The sequence below is a fragment of the Oreochromis aureus genome, linkage group 2, assembly GCF_013358895.1.
Source record: "Oreochromis aureus strain Israel breed Guangdong linkage group 2, ZZ_aureus, whole genome shotgun sequence".
NCBI lineage: Eukaryota > Metazoa > Chordata > Actinopteri > Cichliformes > Cichlidae > Oreochromis > Oreochromis aureus.
In genome coordinates this window covers 13,742,713-13,761,833 of record NC_052943.1, presented here as the reverse complement: position 1 = coordinate 13,761,833, position 19,121 = coordinate 13,742,713, and the positions used below count along the sequence as shown (strand labels likewise).

General features: G+C 39.9%; 1 protein-coding gene across 2 annotated transcripts in view; it reads right to left on the bottom strand.

Annotated features, from left to right (window-relative positions):
* Positions 1 to 5,231: 5,231 nt before the first annotated feature.
* Positions 5,232 to 19,121, bottom strand: part of ssrp1a (structure specific recognition protein 1a) — a 16,285-nt gene continuing 2,395 nt past the window's right edge. The window contains exons 3-19 of one of the 2 annotated variants that reach the window (XM_031755414.2): positions 18,801 to 18,986; positions 14,925 to 15,030; positions 14,559 to 14,752; positions 14,337 to 14,437; positions 13,664 to 13,793; positions 13,453 to 13,556; positions 13,129 to 13,257; positions 12,782 to 13,003; positions 10,151 to 10,223; positions 10,027 to 10,032; positions 7,630 to 7,762; positions 7,483 to 7,528; positions 7,250 to 7,382; positions 6,970 to 7,137; positions 6,727 to 6,821; positions 6,454 to 6,625; positions 5,232 to 5,729 (exon numbers count right to left, since the gene is read on the bottom strand). In XM_031755414.2, coding sequence (XP_031611274.1) covers positions 5,664 to 5,729; positions 6,454 to 6,625; positions 6,727 to 6,821; positions 6,970 to 7,137; positions 7,250 to 7,382; positions 7,483 to 7,528; positions 7,630 to 7,762; positions 10,027 to 10,032; positions 10,151 to 10,223; positions 12,782 to 13,003; positions 13,129 to 13,257; positions 13,453 to 13,556; positions 13,664 to 13,793; positions 14,337 to 14,437; positions 14,559 to 14,752; positions 14,925 to 15,030; positions 18,801 to 18,986 — 2,064 coding nt within the window. In that variant the 3' untranslated portion in view covers positions 5,232 to 5,663. The remainder of the gene's footprint in view (positions 5,730 to 6,453; positions 6,626 to 6,726; positions 6,822 to 6,969; positions 7,138 to 7,249; positions 7,383 to 7,482; positions 7,529 to 7,629; positions 7,763 to 10,026; positions 10,033 to 10,150; positions 10,224 to 12,781; positions 13,004 to 13,128; positions 13,258 to 13,452; positions 13,557 to 13,663; positions 13,794 to 14,336; positions 14,438 to 14,558; positions 14,753 to 14,924; positions 15,031 to 18,800; positions 18,987 to 19,121) is intronic. The other variant, XM_031755497.2, reaches the window with a different exon arrangement.

Here is a 19,121-nt window from a genome sequence, read left to right as displayed (position 1 = left end):
GTTATTTAGTAACAGATGTTATATCACAGCAGAGATAACCTCCTGGTTGTCTGGGGCCTGTCTGTTTGGATTTTACACATCTTTCCTAAGTCTGTTTCTTTGATTTCCTGTTGTTAAGTTTTCCTTCTTCCACAGTTTATACTGGCCGAGGTGTAGATGCCAATGTGAACAGTTGTCTTTACCCCTGTTATGGACCAGTGACCCCTCCAGGATGTACATCTTACCTAATACCTTCTAGGATATGTGGTATGTTAGAAAAATGAGCGCTATAATGGATACGGTAGAAATAAACAGTAAATATAAGGTCAAACAGAACAGTGAATGGCATGCAGGATATGTTTAGCTGGCCGGGTTCACCCTTTATATGTATAATCACTTTTAAAATATATAGAAAATTGGATGTTTTTTGTTTTATAGCTAGCACTAAGTTATACAAAGATCAGAGTATTTGTCAGTTGATAGCGAACAAAAATTACAGTAAAAAATAAAAAACGGTTTTGAGGAGTGTTTTAAAATTGGCCCCTTCTTAAGAATTAGTTATGACTAATTAAAAAACTAACATTTTCAGCGGCCTGAGTGATTCTCAGTGTGTGGAAGGAACCATCTTCTCCAGTATATAACAGGTGGGAAGGAAATATGCTGAAAATGGTGTCATATGAAAAATATTAGCTAGGATTAATGATGATATGGAGGATTTTGACAAATCATGGGGACGTGTTTTTGGCTGAGATTGATGGATCTTATTTTGCAGTGCAATTATCTTTTGTTAAATGTTATGTTTGCTGTGTTGTAGGTTTGTTTAGGCACTCAATAAAGATTTTTTTTTTACCCTTTTTTGTGTGCCTGTATTGATATTTAGTAACTACTGATAATTGACCCAAAATGCAAATGTGAATTAACCATGGGATTGGAAGCTGTCGTTTTTGTTTTGTTAAATGTTAAAAACAAATAAAGACTTCTATTACAAAAAAAAAAGAAGAAAGTTTTGTATGAGAAAAATCATAGACGGCTGCTAATTCACCAACAAAAAGGTGAGCCTTTAACATAGGCACTTAACAGAAGTCCAAAATACAGTCCACAAACTAAACAACAACGATAGCAAAGACTATCACAGGGCTGGAAACGAAACAGATACTGTGACAAAAAGTTAAAAAGAAAACCAGACTATTTGTACAAAAAGGAGGGAAATGAGACACAGGTGAAGACAATCTAGTCAAACAGGGGAGACAGGCAGGAATGATAACTAACACAAGACATGAAAGGAAACAAACCTTTAAAGTAAAAAACAGGAAGTAACCTGAAGACAAACACTAAGCACCGAGACAAGAAGAACACATTAACACGAGACAGAGTTACTATAATTTGTCCTCATTTCTATATGGTCTCTTGATTCTTTATTGATTGTTCATCTTATTATTCTAAATGTGATATAAGTAATGCTCTAAATAGAAGAGATGACTATGTTTGCTTTTAGCCACACAGAGAGGAAGGACCTTCCGTTCTTTAACTAAACAAGAAAGCCTGAGTGGAAGAAAGTCGTTTGTGCTTTCATGTAAGTGGCTGTGAAGAACTTCTGGAAATGTCATCATTTAAAATGAAACCACTGGAAGAAATCTTAATGTTCAGTATGACCCCATTATATGCAATTTTGTCACATTTCTGCACATCAGTGGCATAGAAAAAAAGCAATGTGCTTCCATACTTACAGATGACGCCTCAATAACAGCACTGCAACAAATTACAAAGGGTGGTATTACTGACAACTGTGCAATAAGTGCGACATATGATACGATCGGTTTTCAATACATTCACAAGGACCAGCAGCATTAGTGCCTTTTACATTAGAGAGATAATGTAATGCAGTGACAGCGCTGTGTGTGTGTGTGTGTATGTGTGTGTGTGTGTGTGTGTGTGTGTGTGTGTGTAGATAGTATGTAATTACTTAAATGGATCCATTATGTTTGTGGTCAGCTAATGGTAACCTAATACAATGTAAGATACATATAAACACACACAAGCAAGCGCTGAACATGCAAACAAGATCACAAGCTTTCAGTATACATGTAAATGTAATGTTTATAGCAGCAGAAAACTGAACACATTAAACCCTATTCGTCAGAGTGTAATTTGAACGGGGAGCAGACTGGTGAAAGGGGAAACTGCAGCGGAAAAGATCATTATGTCACGGGAAGGGATGTATGCAAACACTTTCCCACTCAGATTTTCTTTGGGCTCCACATTTAGAACATGACTAAACACACCAACACCCCAAGACTGCACGGCACCCAAACACACCACATGCAGAACGTTCACAGCTCATTGTAGTGAGGTGACTCTTTGCCATGAATCTTAGCAGACACATTCATGCTCTCCAGAGGATTTACTCTACATGCTTGGAATATAATCATTTTCATGGTCAAAGAGGTCACATGCAATATGTAGTACATGTTTTCCATTCAAACTTAAACATCTATTCATCAAATGTGTTGCAAAGTGAATAGAAATTATTGAAATATTCTACTAGTTCATCCTTTAAATTTAATCTTGTCAAAGAATCACTTCAAGCTGTCAATTTGTTCAAGTAATCTGAATCAATTTCAGGCCACGCTTCCTGAAATCCTCCCACAAATTAAATTAGTATAAAAGCCGCTTCTTATGTAATGTAAGTTTAAGCTGTTCCCACAATAGCTCAATAGGATTATGATGCAGTGCAGGTTGTCATAGACTCAATACCTTAATTCTTTCACTCTCTAAAAAGTTCTTCTAATACTTTGGTGCTTTGATTCATGGTTAAAGTACAGGAGGAAACCACATTGCTAAAAAATTTAAGGGAAGCAGCCAAAAATAAGAAGTCAGTTAATCCTCACAGATATCAGTGCATCCAGTTAGGATTCATGTGCAGTGTGATTTGAATTGACATGTGTGTAGCATAACTGGCTAAAAATGACCCAAATTGTAAGTTATGACTCAAATGCCAATCTATGGATGCATTCCTTCTAAAAACCCAAAGACTGTTAACAGACAGTCACAGAAATCAGTGACATAACAGAGAGTAAAGGACTATAAAGGACAATCACACAAGACAATAAGAACAAACGTCAGCTTTTTAATTCATATTGTGTTTACTTATTAAGAGAGCTGGAAAGGGTGCATTCAAAAAATGAATCAAAGGAAACCAAATTAAAACAATAACACTGAAAGCTCTGCCTAGTTGCAGCTTCACAGAGCCACTTTGCAACACCTCGGGTTTCACATGATGATAACAAATATCCAAGGCTATTCTAAGGATATGTGATCAGTACTGCAGGATGTGGGAAGAGTACCTTATTGTCAAAAGCCACATTAAGTGGAGATGAACTTTAGAACTGGTATCGTTTGGCTCTTAAAAACCACTCTTCAAACCACCTTGTACTTAGGCTTCAGCAAATCGCTAAAACCACTGTCTCTTCAGCTTTGACTAGGGCAGCCAGTTAACACACACTCTCAAACCACCCCCCCGGTCAAGCGAGCAAAAGTGTAGGTCCTATGGGAGTATCTTAACAGCTTAAGAGGTTTGGTTTTCATTCTATTCCTAATGTGTTGAAAAATTACACTCACAAACACTGATCATATTAATTCCTTCAAGGATTTTTGGACCACATGGCTGAGTTTTTCTGGAGCTGTTTTCATTTGCAGAGTTAATCACTTGTAGCTCAATTGTCACTTAGATACATGTTTAATTCTGCTTTCTGTGACCCCTGTATAGACTTCTGAGTGATGCTGATTTGCATATAAATTTTTTAGTAACTACGCTCTGACGGGATGTTTTTAAAGCATTTCATAGTTCACATAGATAAAATTTCCCCACAAGATCAAACAACAGCCACTAGTACACGGTTGGGCCCCTGTTTGACTTCAGGACTGCTTTAAATCTGCGTGGCGTAGATTCAAGACGCTAGAAACATTCTTCAGAGATTTTGGTTCATATTGACATGACAGCAGTTGCTGTTTGTTACACTTGTGAATCTCCTGTTAGTCTGGATATCCTTCTCTGACCTCAACAAAGTATTTTCACTCAGAAATGTGCTGCTTACTGGACATTTTCTCTTCTCTTACCATTCTCTGTCAACCCCAGAGATGGCTGTGGGGGAAAATCTCAGCAGTTTCTGAAATACTCAGACCAGCCTGTCTGGCACCAACAACCACGCCATGTTCAAAGTCACTTAAAATCACCTTTCTATCTCATTCTGCTCAGTTTGAACTTCAGCATGCAGTCACGACCATGTCTACGTTTAGACTGTATTGCCAATCACATGACTGAGTGGCTGCCATCTGATTTGTTATACTTCTCCTATACTGGCTTCTCTTCATTGGCTCCCTGTTAAATCAAATTTAAAATCCTGCTCCTCACATACAAGGTCTTGAATAATCAGGCCCGATCCTATCTTAATGAACTTGTAGTACCGTATCACCCCATTAGAGCACTTTGCTCTCAGACTACTGGTTTACTTGTGGCTCCTACAGTATCTAAAAGCAGAATGCCCCTCGTCTGTCAAACCAGCTTCCAGAGACAGACACACTCCCTACTTTTAAGATTAGACTTATAACTTAAGCGTATAGTTAGGGCTCCTCTCTTAGTTACACTGCAATAGGTCTAGGCTGCTGGGTGATCCCCATGATGCACTGAGTGTTACTTCTTCAGTTACCTTTCTCACTCACGTTTTTGGTTTGTTAACATGTGTTAACCTCTCTGCGTTTAATCGTTAGTTAATGTTAATCTCTGTCCCCCTTTCCACAGCATGTCTTTGTCCTGTGTTCCTCCCCTCACCCCCAACTGGTCGCAGCAGATGGGCGCTCCTCCCTCAGCCTGGTTCTGCTGGAGGTTTCTTCCTGTTAAAAGGGAGTTTTTCCTTCCCACTGTCGCCAAAGCACTTGCTCATAGGAGGTTATAAGATTGTTGGGGTTTTCTCTGTTTTCTTTGTATTATTGTAGGGTCTTTACCTTAAAATATAAAGCGCTCTGAGGAAACTGGTGTTGTGATTTACAGCTAAATAAACAAAACTGAATTGAATTGACTGGCTGAAAAGGTGTATGTAAAGAAACTTTTAAACATTCTGAACAATGAATGAATGTTTACATGTTGTAAATAACACTAAATGGACCACATTCATTAAATGTGCTTTACAAGCTACTTTACACACACACGGCAGCAAGCAATCTCTCAAAATGACCGTCTGACCATCAGTTTAAAATCTTTTTCCATGGGGATCAAAGCACCACTAACTGAGTTTTTATTGAAAATGATTCATTTATTTATTTTGGCCTGAAAACATGACACTGGAAAAGTCACAAAGTTATTCCCGTTCATAGCTTTGCATCTGCTAACTAACAACTCCTGCAATCATCATGCTATGTAACTAAAACATATATGCCCACTGGTTTGATGGAAAACCCTTCAGTATTTCCAAAAGGTATGCCAGCTCATCATCAAACTACTCAAATATCATTACATGGGTTTTCAGAGTCAGTCACAAAAATGTGTTTGTACTCATAAAACGAACCACGAAGAAGCAAATACAACTCAAGTCTGTTAATTTGTCCGTCAGTGTGGTATCAGCAGAGAGAGTATAAACGCTTGGTCCTTGGTGTGTGTGTGTGTATACGAGGTGGAAAAGTGTGTGTCTTCAGTCAGACTCTTCCTCGGAGCTTGCAGGTGTGGACACCGCCTCTTCTTCCTCATCGTCTGATTCCTGTTTAGAAAAAAAAAGAAAAAAGGAAGAACTCAGTGTTTACAATAGCTCATGTCAGAACATGAAGGAGTGCTTTAGTCTAAAAGAAACAGTTTCACTATGTTTACATCAACAATTTTCATTGATTTAATGCGCAACGCTCAAGTTCTCTGATTGCTCTCTGCATCTGTGTTATCGAGAAGCGAATAAAGCACATTTCTTTACAGTTAACTCAAACTGCAGGCAAAATCTCAACTAAACAGGAAAAAGCAAGTTGTCAAACACTGCCTCGTAGCTCTATGGCAAATATATTCTAACAGAAACTGCAAACATCCACAGACATGTTCAAGAAAATTCTTATAGTCTCCTCATTACTGTTTTCTTTGCATTTGGTTAAAAAATGCAATATAGTGATACACAAGATAACTGGAGTTTTCATTCTCAAACACATTAGCTCTCTATTGCCTTCCCTCTCTCTTGCCTGCCATCTCTTTAGTAAGCGGGGTGCTTCAGTTCCAGGTTTTCCCTGATACACTTTGTCCCGTAGCTGTCCCTCAATCAGCTAACGGGATTTTAAAGGTTTCTCCTCCTAAAGAAAATGTCTACTTCTCACTGAGCAGCCATTGTGGTTAGTATTGTGGTTTCTGATTAGGTAAAAGAAACTAAAAGACATCCTACATCATTCAATAAGAAAGAGTCTGAGTCTGTTTTGTCTGATGATGGCATTTACAGTCACTGGATTTACCTTCTTCCTCTTGGACTTGCTCTTGTGGTCAGAGTCTGATGAACTCTCCTCGCTGGTCTCGATGAACTCTCGGCTCTTGAAGCTGTCGTTTCCTCCCCGCTCTCTGTCCTTGTCTGCACCGGCAGACTTCCTTTTCTTATCGTCCTTTTTGGCTCCAGACTTTTTACTCTCCCTAATGGGTGAAAAGTAGAAGAAAATATAACAAATTTAGCTATTTTTCTGTATCAAGACTTCAAAAAAAAACCCAAAAACTTATTGTGTTGCAGGCCTTACTTCCTGGGGCTGGAAGTTGCTCCACCGCTCTCTTTGTATTCTTTCTTTGCTTTATCGTACTGTTTTTTCGCCTCGCCTGCCTTTGCTTCCCACTCCTACAGAAAACATTCTTTAGAGGTTTTTCTACACGTTTATTCTGGTTTATTAACATACTTAAGTGGACAATAGATGCATTTTATTCATGTGTATTTAAACTTTTTAAGTTAAAAAACCAAAACTAAAGCAATTTCTCTTAACCCTCACCTGCTTCTCATCTTTGCTCAGCTGTCTCCACATCTCTCCGGCCTTCTTAGAGATCTCTGTGACGGAGATGCCAGGGTTCTCCGACTTGATTCGCTCACGGCTGGAGTTGAGCCAAAGCATATACGCACTCATTGGTCTCTTGGGTCCGCCAGCATCCTTCTGCTTCTTCTGCTCACATTGAGGATAAAAAGGAATTGAGTAAAGAAATGTTTGAAACTGCACGCCTTTATGTACAGTGTCTATTGCGATGTTTGGTGACTTATTTTAGCCCTTCTCTCACCTCTTTTCGTGGCTTTCTTTCTTTTTTCTCCTTCACCACTTTGGCTTTCTTGGCCTTTTTCTTCTTTGCACTCTCATCTTCACTCTCCTCTCCTCCTTCACTGCTGTCGCTTGCTGAGGCATTGCTGTCATACCTGATTGACGACAAGGAGATGCCAGTAGTGTTAGTGTTATAGTGTAATAGTGTTAATAAGCTATCATATCGTCCAACTACGTTTAAGGAGGGTCACGTACTCTTCTGCAATCTCTTCATCTTCCTCTCCAGGGTTGAAAGACTCATCTGAAGAGAAACAAGAAAGAAAGAAAAAAGAAATCACTATCGAACGTTCCCCTTCTTCTCAGTATGCTCGCTATCCTGTCATATAGGCAGTCATTACTCACCACTTTCACCGTCTGATTCGTCACTGTCGTTGCCCTCCTCCCTGATCTTGCCCTCAGCCTTCATCCTTTCCAAGTAAGCATCGTGTTGGTCATCATCTGAGTCGCTGTATTCATCAATGTTGCCCTTCATGCCCTGGAAATACACTACAGGGTCAAAAAACAAAACAGACAAAAAACAAAAAACACAGTACCCACGAGCCTCTACCTACTCTGAGATAAAGTTAGTCACCTTTTCCTTATTGCTTAATTCATTAGCAAAAAAAAGAAAAAAGAAAAATCCAACTAGGCATTACAGATATTGCAACTGCTGGTTTTTTCCAGCATGTTTAAAACCCCCAAATATTTAATGTACAGTGTTATTAAATCAGCCCGACACATGACTGCAACTTAACACATCACTTTGGCGGTTTTTGCTAAATAAATAACTTAATTATTAGAAGTAATTTTAGCTGATCACATTTCTGTCACAAAGAGAATATAATGCAGGTTTAAAGGTTTAATCTGAGGGGGCAGCTAGCTTACTAAGAACAGGAAATGGGAAGAAAAAATTTTTTTCCTACAGAAATTTTTTAGTTTTTATGCCAACTTCTTTTCATTTCCTCTCTAGTTCTGCTGTTTTTACTGTTGTTATTGTACATTTCATGGTTTAAAACATGAATGTAAATTTTGGTTTGGAAAAATGAAGCTGCTGCAGAAGTGCCTAGAAACCTGCATTATTTGTGACGGCCACCAGAGGGCGATAGCTGCGGGGAGGGAAAAAAGCGCACACATACAATAAAGATTTGAGATCCTATAGCAGCCTATGAGAAAACAGCTTTTTTACTTAACCTTTGAACACATTTTGCAAAATCTTCTTCACACCGTGGGAAATTGTGTTTAAAAATACAGTTAAATAGAAAAAAAAAAAAGCAGTGTGTTTTTGAAGGTGTGGCTACCTTGTGACTGGCAGGTCTCTGCTGTACAAGAATCAAATGCCTCTTTTCCACTAGTACCTACTCGGCTCGGCTTTTAGGGTTTCCATCAGGTGGTAACACTTGGTACCAGGTATGAAAATGTGACGTCAAAAGACTGCAAGCCCCCGATTGGCCAGTCAATGATGGCATTACTCGATGAGTCATGAAAGTGACTCTTTCAGGAAAGGGAAGGGAAAACAAAACAAAACAAACCCGCCCAAAAAACTGCCATTTCTGAAACTCTGCAACGAGGTAAATGGCTGCACAAAAATCAACACCGCGGTCCTCGAGTCTGATAAAAAACAATGGAGCAACAGGTATACCATCACCCCTAAGTCCTCCATTATTGTGTCGTGTTTGTGTCATATATTAATAGTGTTGCAGAGTTTCGGACGTGTTGCTATAATGACCATCATACTGCGATGGCACTCAACTTTGGAAAACCCCCCCCACCAAAACAGAGTAGAGTGGAGTTAAGTCGGTACTCGTGGAAAAAAGGCACACAGTGTCACAAAGATCCACCACGAAATGCCCAGCTTTAAGCTTTAAGATGTGACTTCAGAAAACAATGGGTGATGTCATGGTGGCCATGCTCATCTTATCTATATTTTTAGGTGGTTCAGGCCTTTTATTGGTCCATTTCTGAGCTCTTCCAAACTGCTGGATGGACAAAAACTTTGTTTGCATGGACATGGAAAGGGTTAACATGAGCCAAAACCATTGGACACTCTGATACTAATAGATTAAATGACTCATATTTACATATAAAGTGAAGTATAAGACCACACAAAATCTTAGCTTAGCATCTTCTTTAGCTTGAGGGTCGCTATGCTGTAATGCCATCCTGGAAATAAAATTCAAACTATTTTCTTCTTCTCCATCTGCACGCATCCAAGTCCACCAGTCGACGGACAAACAGGGAGGCTGCTACTCGAACACCAACAGGAATTAGAGAGGAGCTCCATTAATTTTCATTGACCTCTGCTGACCCCATCACCACAGAAACAGATGGGATGGCCTCGTTGAAAGGAGCTCATATATGTCAAAGACCATTGTAGGTAATGCAATCAGCGTCGCCTATGTAAGGCAGCAGTCTTGATGACAACTGTGTTGAGTGTTAAAGCACACCAAAAGCCCCCAGGCCACACATTAGTCAGCACAATGCAAACACACACACACACAACACGCGCGCGCACACACACCGACCCAAAGAGGTGTTGGTCAGCGCTCCCTCACCTCCATGTCCCATGATTAGTCATAAATCACTCAAAATATCTCAGGTTCAACAGCAACCATATTGGTAATGTCAAATCAAATCAAGATCATTGGACGCCACCCTCAGAACACGCACACACACCAGCAGCACGCCATGCAAGCAGGAAATCACTCCAGACCAATAAAATCAAGTGCCTAATCCACACGTGACGCCCATGACCATACCCACCTTCTTCTACAGGTGTACAAGGACAAACACAAAGGAGAAGGGCAACAAGCATCAATATTGGGGATAGAAATATGATAAAACTTAATGTACAAACTGAGAGGTGTTTCAGTGACTTGTGCATTACCTCTTTGAAGCCTCTGTTCTTGATGTTGAGCTTCTTAGCATTAACAAAGTCAAATAGTTTGCCGTACTCCTCTCTAGAAGGGAAAGAGACAAAGCAGGAGTTATTTATTTTATATTAATTAGAGTGGCTTAACAATATGATCAAAAACCAAACACCACAATAAGTAACAACCTCATGGACTGCTGGGATGTCTCACAAGCCTCAATTCAGGATCTAAAACTGCAGAGCTTGTCCTGCAATGGGATGGACCTGAAGCTGAACATCCTTAAAACAAAAGAACTCATAATGGACTTCAGGAGGCACAGACAGGTCCACTCCCCTCTGATTATAAATGGAGAACGGGTGGAATTTGTCTCCACCTTTAGGTTTATGGGCACCCACACCGATCTTATCTGGACCCACAACACAAACGCGGTGGTAAAGAAGGCCCAACAGCGGTCCTGAGGAAGAATAACCTGGACCAGAAGCTGCTGCTGGCATTCTATCGCTCCTGCCTGGGTGTTTGGGACGCAGGGGCCACTACTGAGAACAGGCAGGCCGTGCAGAGGGTAAGTAACACCGCCACAAAAAAACCATTGGCTGCTCTCTGCCACCCTTGGAGACCATTGCCAGATCCTCCGGTCTCACAGGTGACTCCTTGTACTCTGCCCACCAAATGTTTGACCTGCTGCCCTCTGGTCAGCTACTTTTCTTTTTGTACCTGCTGCCACTTGGCACCATTTTCCAGAAACAAAACACTGCCTTTCACTGTTATGCCGATGACTGTCAATTTTATTTTCCAAGGAAGGACACTGGTGCATGCTCAGTCCAGCCTTTCCTCGACTGTGTCATTGACATCAGGAGATGGATGACACCAAATTTTCTGAATTTCAGAAGTCATGTTGTTTAGATCCTGTGGCAAAAGCAGCACCCGCTGTGTTGCCCTTTCCAATCTGCTCCCATATGAGAAATGCATTATCACCAACTTAAATGTGAAAACGGTTCCTTCTCTGAAGCTCGATTCTCATATGAATATACTACTGTCAAAATCAAGCCTCATCTGTCCAAATGCAATCTTGAAACATTAATACATGCTTTTTCAACATATTGTCTCGTTTTGATTACTGCAGTGCATGGCACATGTCTCCATTTCTCGACTACAGCTGGAGTAAAATGCTACCGCTTTGATTTAAAAAAAATAAGGTTAAAGCAAGTAAGAGCACATAAGCCCAATTTCAGCTTCCCTTCACTGGCTTCCAGGTCATTTACAAATCAATTTTAAAACCCTTTCATTTGTTTTTAAGTCTCTTAATGGTGGTGCCCCATTGTTTTTTTTCTGCTCCAGCCATATGTCCCACTGGTTCTCTCAGGTCAGTAGACCAGCAAACTTGTGATTTGCCATTGCACATCATGCAGGCTCCTTTTGTTGTTGTTTTTAAATCTCTTAAAAGCACACTTTTACTCCCTGGCTTTGAACCCACTGTGAGATGTTGACTGTGATTTTAAGTTATATTTTATGTACTCCTTTATTGTTTCACTTCTACAGCTCTTTTGTTTTTGGTATCTGTTACCTTTTGGCCTGTGCTTGTCCTTTATTTATGGTTTTATTTTTCAGCACACTGGTCAGCTCTGTTGTTGTTAATAAAAGTGACATTATAAATTAAGTAGTATGGCAAGTTGTGCTGATGGACAACGATGTCGATGATGGCTCACCTGTTTCCATTGCTCAATTATGATATAGGTTCAGATGCCAAAATATGGAGGCGCTTGTCGCCCATTAATGCATTCAATTAAGATATTTCTTACTATGATATTCATAATAACATGTCTCAATCCATCTCAATATTGCTTCATGTTTCATCTCCACATATACTCATTTGTAACACACATTTCACTGGCGATCCCACATGGGGACAATCAGACCATGGCGATCACCCAACCCTAGAGTCTATCCATAGGAAATGCTTGTTAATTATTTACGAGCAGTATGTATTCATTTCCAAGGACTGGATGTGCTTCGTTCGTTTTACAGAAAATCTGTTATTCGTCCTCTTCCATATTTTGGCACATGAACCTATATCATAACTGAGCTCCTGTCTGAGCAGTACAGTGCTGTAAAAGCTATAAACAAAATAAAAACACGGTATTAGCAAGATCTAAATTTATGAACAACATCCTTGCTTCAGAATCTGAAATTACCCACTGTCTTTCTTTTGATGGGAATATAACCCTCCATGTAGGCACTTAACTTAGGTTCCTGCAGCTTCATGTTAAGCTTGAGTTTTGGAGCATATGGCACAAAATGAAATGAAAGTCTGACAACTCTAATGCAGATGATGACTTTTAGTGCTTGGAAGGATCATGTTACATCAGTGGCGATAAGATGGAGATGCTGAATCAGCAGAGTGGTCAATGCAAACAGCCAGAAACCAAAATGGATTTACTCTCATCCTCTAAAGTGAGTTATTAGAAGAAGAAAGAGAAGAAAAAAAACCCCCACACAATGTGAACGAGTGTGACAGAGTGAAAATCATTACCAGACTTGTATATGAATGAATATTCTCCCAGCATGAAACACATAACCAGGATACCTTTGTGTTTTTATGATAGGTCTCCTCCTGTTAACAAAACCTGTGTGTGCAGTGGTCTCACCTCTCAATGCTGCTAAAAGTGTACTGGTTCCCTTGCTTGGTCTCAATCTCAAAGTCAAAAGAACGTGTCGTGGTGGTGCCTCTGGCAAAGTTGACACAAGAGATCTCTTCAAAGCGCAAGTGAACAGGGGGCTTGTGGACGTAGATGAAACCCCTTTCCAAAGGATAGAGGAGGCCTGAGGATGCCTTGTAAGAGCAGGTGATGCACTGGGCTCCTGAGTGTCTGAGGAGGAAGAGATGAACGCCCAAAGAGTGACACAGTTATACTTAATTTTGCTAAAAAAAAAAATTAATTAATTTTTTAAAAAAAAAGTGTTTTTGAAAAACAGAAGTATATGAGATGCCTACCCTTGGAAGTTTCCAGGTACTGTGATTTTACGGTTGACCAAGGCCTTCATCACCCTGCTCACCATCTCATAAAGAGATCCTGACATGAACTTACTGAGTTTACCCTCAAAACGACGCTCCACATCTTCTCTGTTACACACAGGGGAAAGAACAAAGTTTAAAAACTTAAAATTAGGTTTTGAGAGTTTCTAAATTATGCAAAGAACAGTTTTTACTGGCACTACTGACTCAGACCCTTGGTTCCCCCTAGTGGATACATGCTTTACAACATTATTCTTCAGTCAAAATTAGCTTTCAAGCCAATCTAGGTCTAGATGCACTCACTCGCTCATGTTGAGGGTTAGGCTAATATCTTCTTCCTTGGAGAAGAGCAGAATGAGAAAGTGATAACGTGTCTGACCCTGCTTGATAGGAGGATCCAGACTGATCTATAAAGAAAACAAAAACACCACACAAAGAGAGAGGAGGTCAGAAAATGGGAGCATTAAATGCTAACACTGTCGACAATAAAAGTCACACAGAAAAGTTCACATACCACAAAGAACATCTGCCTCTGATCCTTGTGTGGCAGCAGGAAAAGACGGAGGACGGTGGTGTAGGGAATCTTGTAGTCGAACGTTTTACCGTGCAGGTGAAGAAATGTCGGGTAGATACGGATGTCATATCTGAAGAAAGGAATATTAACTGGTTAACTCTGTTCTAACTAATGTGAATCATATAGTGACTTCATAAGTGTGATATCATGAAAGTGCAAAGGCCATTTTATTATTAGGTACATCGGCCTAACTGCTTGTTAACTCAAATATCTGAACAGCCAATCACCTGGCAGCAACTCAATGTACGTCTGCATGTAGAAAAGGTCAAGATGACCTGCTGAAGGTCAAAGGTGAAAAAACAAACAAACAAAAAACAAAAATCCCCTGGTGTGATTGGTCTCAATTTCTGATGTGACATTTGGACAGTATGGTCAAAATTTGGTGTAAACAACCTTTAAGAATGGATCCAGCCTGCCAATTCAGGCTGGTGATAGTGTAATACTATGGGATTATTTTCTTTGTACAATTTGGCTCCCTTAGTATCAAGTATGTTTAATATAGTGATAAACTGGCCTGTGAGCGACCTACTCACTGATTCAATTTTGTGGTTTAAAATCAAATCAGAAAATCGGTAGGTGACTGGATTTAGGTGCTCAAATGTCGATCTTTTACCTTCCTCTGGGTGTAAGACACTGCAGCTCTTTGAAGATACACACAGCGTCTCCTGTAGCCTGGATCACGTCAGCCTTAGATAACACATTCTGGGCAAATGCCTGAATGAAAACACACAGTTTTAGAACTACTGTAAACAAAAACAAAGAAAAGCATAAAAAAAAAAAAAAAAAAAAAAAAAAAAAACACACAAAAAAGCAGAAGCAAAGCATCCTTTGTCACCTCCACAGGGTCTTGCCGTTCATCAGACTGACTGGGTGGGACGTAGAATCGGACCTCCATAAGGGAGACTTCTGTGTCGTCATTCTGGTGAAACTCCAGAGTGACTTCGTTCTTCCCTGTGGCACACTGGGAAACGTTGGACAGTGGGACCTCAAACGCTGTGTTGTCATTGACTTCGAAGGATAACAGTGGCCCTGTGAAAGGAAGAAACAAGACAGTTAGGAGAGAAACAACTGACCTCGTCTTCATAGCGCTCTAAGTTGATGTTAAACAGCAAACTAAACTTAAATTGACTGTTGATTTTCACCCCACTTATCATCATCAATACTTCAGACATTATTAGTGCGGCGATTCTGAAAAATTTACCTGAAAACTTGGCTGTTCCCCAGTTCCAGCCCTTCACACACATGTCCTTCTCTGTCAGCTCCACCTTGTAGTTGGCCTTGAAAAACTCTGAAATCTTCTCAAAGTCCTGGTGAGGTGAGCAGAAAGAATAACAGTGGGGAAAAAAAGGTTGACAGAAGAGAAAGAGGTGAAAACAAAAGGAAGAGAAAGCCTCAAAGTTAGCAACGCAGTCAAAGCACTGGCTCCACATGGGTCAAAGCTTATAAAAACACCACCAAAGAAGAAGGAGGAATGGGATAATTAATCACAACGCAATTGTAACTATGTCCGCCGTTTAGGCCTCTTGGGAACACAGGAGGTAAATGTGATCCATCCACCCTCTCTGTCTTCTTTCCCTCTACACCACCACTGACAATCAGCCTGTTTATTTATCCTGCAGGACCCCTTACAACTGGAAAGAAATCACACAGAGCGACAAACACATGGTCAATCACACTCTCTCTCTCTCTCTCTCTCTCTCACACACACACACACACACACACACACACACACACACGGAGTCCCAGTAGTGCAAACACATGTGGAAGTGATTGTGGTGTGTGAGTGTGTGCAAGGTAGAATGAGACTCTGTGGGAAACCGAATTTACGCACCTGGATATCTGCCTGTCCATGAGGTTATTACAGCCAATTAGAGCCCAGAGATTCAGAATTGTGTGTTTGTGTGTGTGTGTGTTGAAGTTCATCAGCATGTTTGTTGACCAGCATTAAGGCATTGTTTAGATAGGAGAGCAGGCGCAAGCAGATGTGTAAATTCATAAAATCAGAGTTTGTGCAAGTTCTCATCTCCTCGATGAAGCTTTGGCAGATTTGTTACTGCCCAGCTCATAAAGTTATAATAAACACAGACCACCAAAAGACACACACACACTTACCCAACATGACCACCCTGCCTGCCTTTTATTAGTACATTTTAAATCCCTGCTTTTCCAAAAGCCTTCATCCACTTTGTTAAAAGATTACTTTCATTATGTCAGTTGGATATTTGCTTTATACAGTTTACTAAGACTAGGCTTAAAAACTAAGTACGGGAAAAAATTTGAGTTAACTGAAACTATTTCAAACAATGTATTACAGAACTAAGTAAAATAAAATAAAAATGTAGAGCTAAATCTCTTTAATTTCACTCCGTCATTGTGGTCAAATCTTTCATCATGGCCAGTCTGATGAGGTGGTTTGGTGGTTATGTTTATTGAGACTGGGATGTCTACATGACTGTGAGTCAAGTGTTTGTATTGTAACTCCTGTTCTCAACTTCTCAAAACTTGCCCCTGGGAAAAAATGAAATTAAAAAAAGTAAAAACACACCCATAGTAGTAGTAGCAGTAGTAATAATAATTATTTTTATTATAATAATAATTTTAAAAAAACGTAATATCTTTATAGTGTAAAATCTAAACAAGCAAACTCTGGAAACAAAACTAAACTGAGTAAAAAGTAAAAATGACAACTGTTATATAAGAATCCCCCTCCCCTTGCCATTTTCTTTAAGATCTTTTCATAAGGAGCTCTTGTACAGCTGTCAAGCAGCTGTATAAAGTACTGTCAACATCTGGACTGAAACCTCAAATACTTGAAACAACCACTCAAACAAGATTATTTTAAACGGAAAAGAAGAAGTGAGCTTTCAATTAGGACTGAACCTAACAATTATTTTATCATTGATTCCTGGAACAATAAGGATTAGGGCCACCCTCCAAAAACATTGTACCAACTAATCAGTTGGTGACAAGAGACTTGTTTTTGTTTGTTTGTGCACAGTCAAGTCCACCGCAGGAAGTGGCTACAGAAAGACATCAACCGTTCATCGATGCAGTTACAGGCGGGATGTCGAGACTTCTTTTGAGGAGGTAAAAGACACTCAAGGATGTCCAAACTCTGCAGGGATCATTTGTCGACATTAAACACGGTTTATCTAACATTAGATAGTCAGCATGTTGCTTCTCTAACATCAGACAAAGTTTCCTCATGAAGCACAGAGCGAGCGCTTTGTTTCTTTAAAGGCTTGCTACTATGTTACTTTTATGTGCTATGCAATGTTGCCCTGGATTAACAATGTTACTTAAAAAATTCTCAGCCCTGAAACTCAAATGATTTTGACATCATGTAAAACAACATAGATAGAAACGAATAAATTAATGTCAAACTGCAAGATTTTAACTACATATAGTCTGTTCAAAAAACAAAACAAACAAAAAAAAAAATTACATTATTATATATTTTTTTAAGTAAGGTTTAAACTTAAAACATTTTTAAATATATGCTGGGTATAAATACCCACGCAGATGGATCTGGCACAGACTTTGCCAAAATCGACTAGCTTTGCGATCCCCCTATGACTGGTTTTAAATACATTTATAAATACATGTTTTTAAGCACGTGTGGCTCAATTGTGTTTATATGTAGGCACCATCAAAGGCCAATTTTAAGCCAGGAAAAATCCTGTAGAGGAAACAAAGACTACACGACTCATTATTTGAACTAACAGCTGCCAGAAAAACTTTTGGGCAGGGCTAGTTTACGCTATAAAATCTCAAAAAGCTGCAAAACAACAACATAAATACTGAGGTGTTGTCTTGCTCTATCCTAACACACAAACAAGCTGTGTTACAATAATACTGAGGTGTGATTTAAACGATAAACTACCTATGAATTGTTTCTGTTACCTGTCAAACTATTTCAACTTTACATGCAGGGTGAAAGCCTTTAGTACCTGACAGTTTGATGCATGAGGCCAAAACACTTTTGAACCCCAATAGTAAAATGCATCCACAGTGGGCTGCTGCATACATTCAACACCACACTCGGAATGTCAGCAGCAGTGTTATGGGCCAGCTGCACTCTCAACATGTGAGTGACATGAACATAAGTGAAATCCATGCTTTTCTACACCTTCTGCTCCTCCACATGACAGTTACAGGTCAGCTATATAACAGACTCTCTGGCAGAGATTCACCATCTTGCTCAAGAACGCTTCACAGGGACAAATGAATCAAAGTGTCTGCTCTGCACGCCAGCAGCTAAACCTCCAGCCAATTCTCGATTACCGACACTAACCGTGGGATAATAAACAATGACATCACGGCCTGCGCTCCAGGTTGAGAGGATCCATCTCGAAAAAAAATACGCTGATTAACCCCAGGAGACAGCCGCAGACTCCAGGTTAATACCCGCTCCTCCATCTCAGAGTTGTACTTGTGTGTTGACATTCCCCACACACTCAGAGCAGCAGGGAAAAGGCAGAGCAGGGGAAAAAATTGGAGTGATAAAAAACAAACACGACCACAATTTTTTCTTGTCTGTTTTCTGAGCCAAATTGTTTCAGTGGATTGATATAAACACTGACTCACATGAGCCGATGATTACACTGTTTATGGAACACACATGCTTGTGCTCGTTTCCCTCATTAATCCCATTAGGAGCTTCGGGGAGAAGAGCAGATTCATTCGCATACTTCTGAAACACACGCACACACATGCACACGCACCCTCAAGTGGTGGCATTTTCACAAGATGGTAGTGTTTTTCTGAGGAAATGTCAGACAGGGAATGGAAGTTGTTTATCAGAGGTCCCCTTGCTTGGGTTACATCCCTGGCTATAAACACAGCGCTGAATAAACCAGCAGTGTGTGTCAGTCTGAAATATTCCACTGCTGCCTTGTTCTCCTCCAAGTAAGGTAACAATTATTTCCCAGAAACGGAAAGAAAAGATTTAGATCCCAGAAAAAAAAAAGAAAAAAGAAAAGACAAACTTCAGAGACCGATCAGTGATATGAACCACACACACTAACCCAAATCTACAAAACAGCCTGCAGGCATGCAATGTGCATCCAGAACTCACCGTGTCCCTGAAGCCATCATATTTGTAGACATGTCCCGTGCTGGTGCCAAGTTTGATGCCATGGCCTAAGCACACCCGCCTCCACTGGGCCAAATTGAGCTCGCTGGCAGGGATGCTATCCACCTTCCCCGTTTTGCTGCTCTTATAAACCACATTCTGCTTGCTGAAACGCAGCCGTCCATCATTCTGCAGCGACATATTGAAAAATTAAAAACTCAAATGATATTTTATACATATAAACTAAAAAACACTGGTTACAGCTTTCCAAATTGGAGTTTGCTCACATCATAACATTTATTTTTTAAGTTTAATGATTAGTTT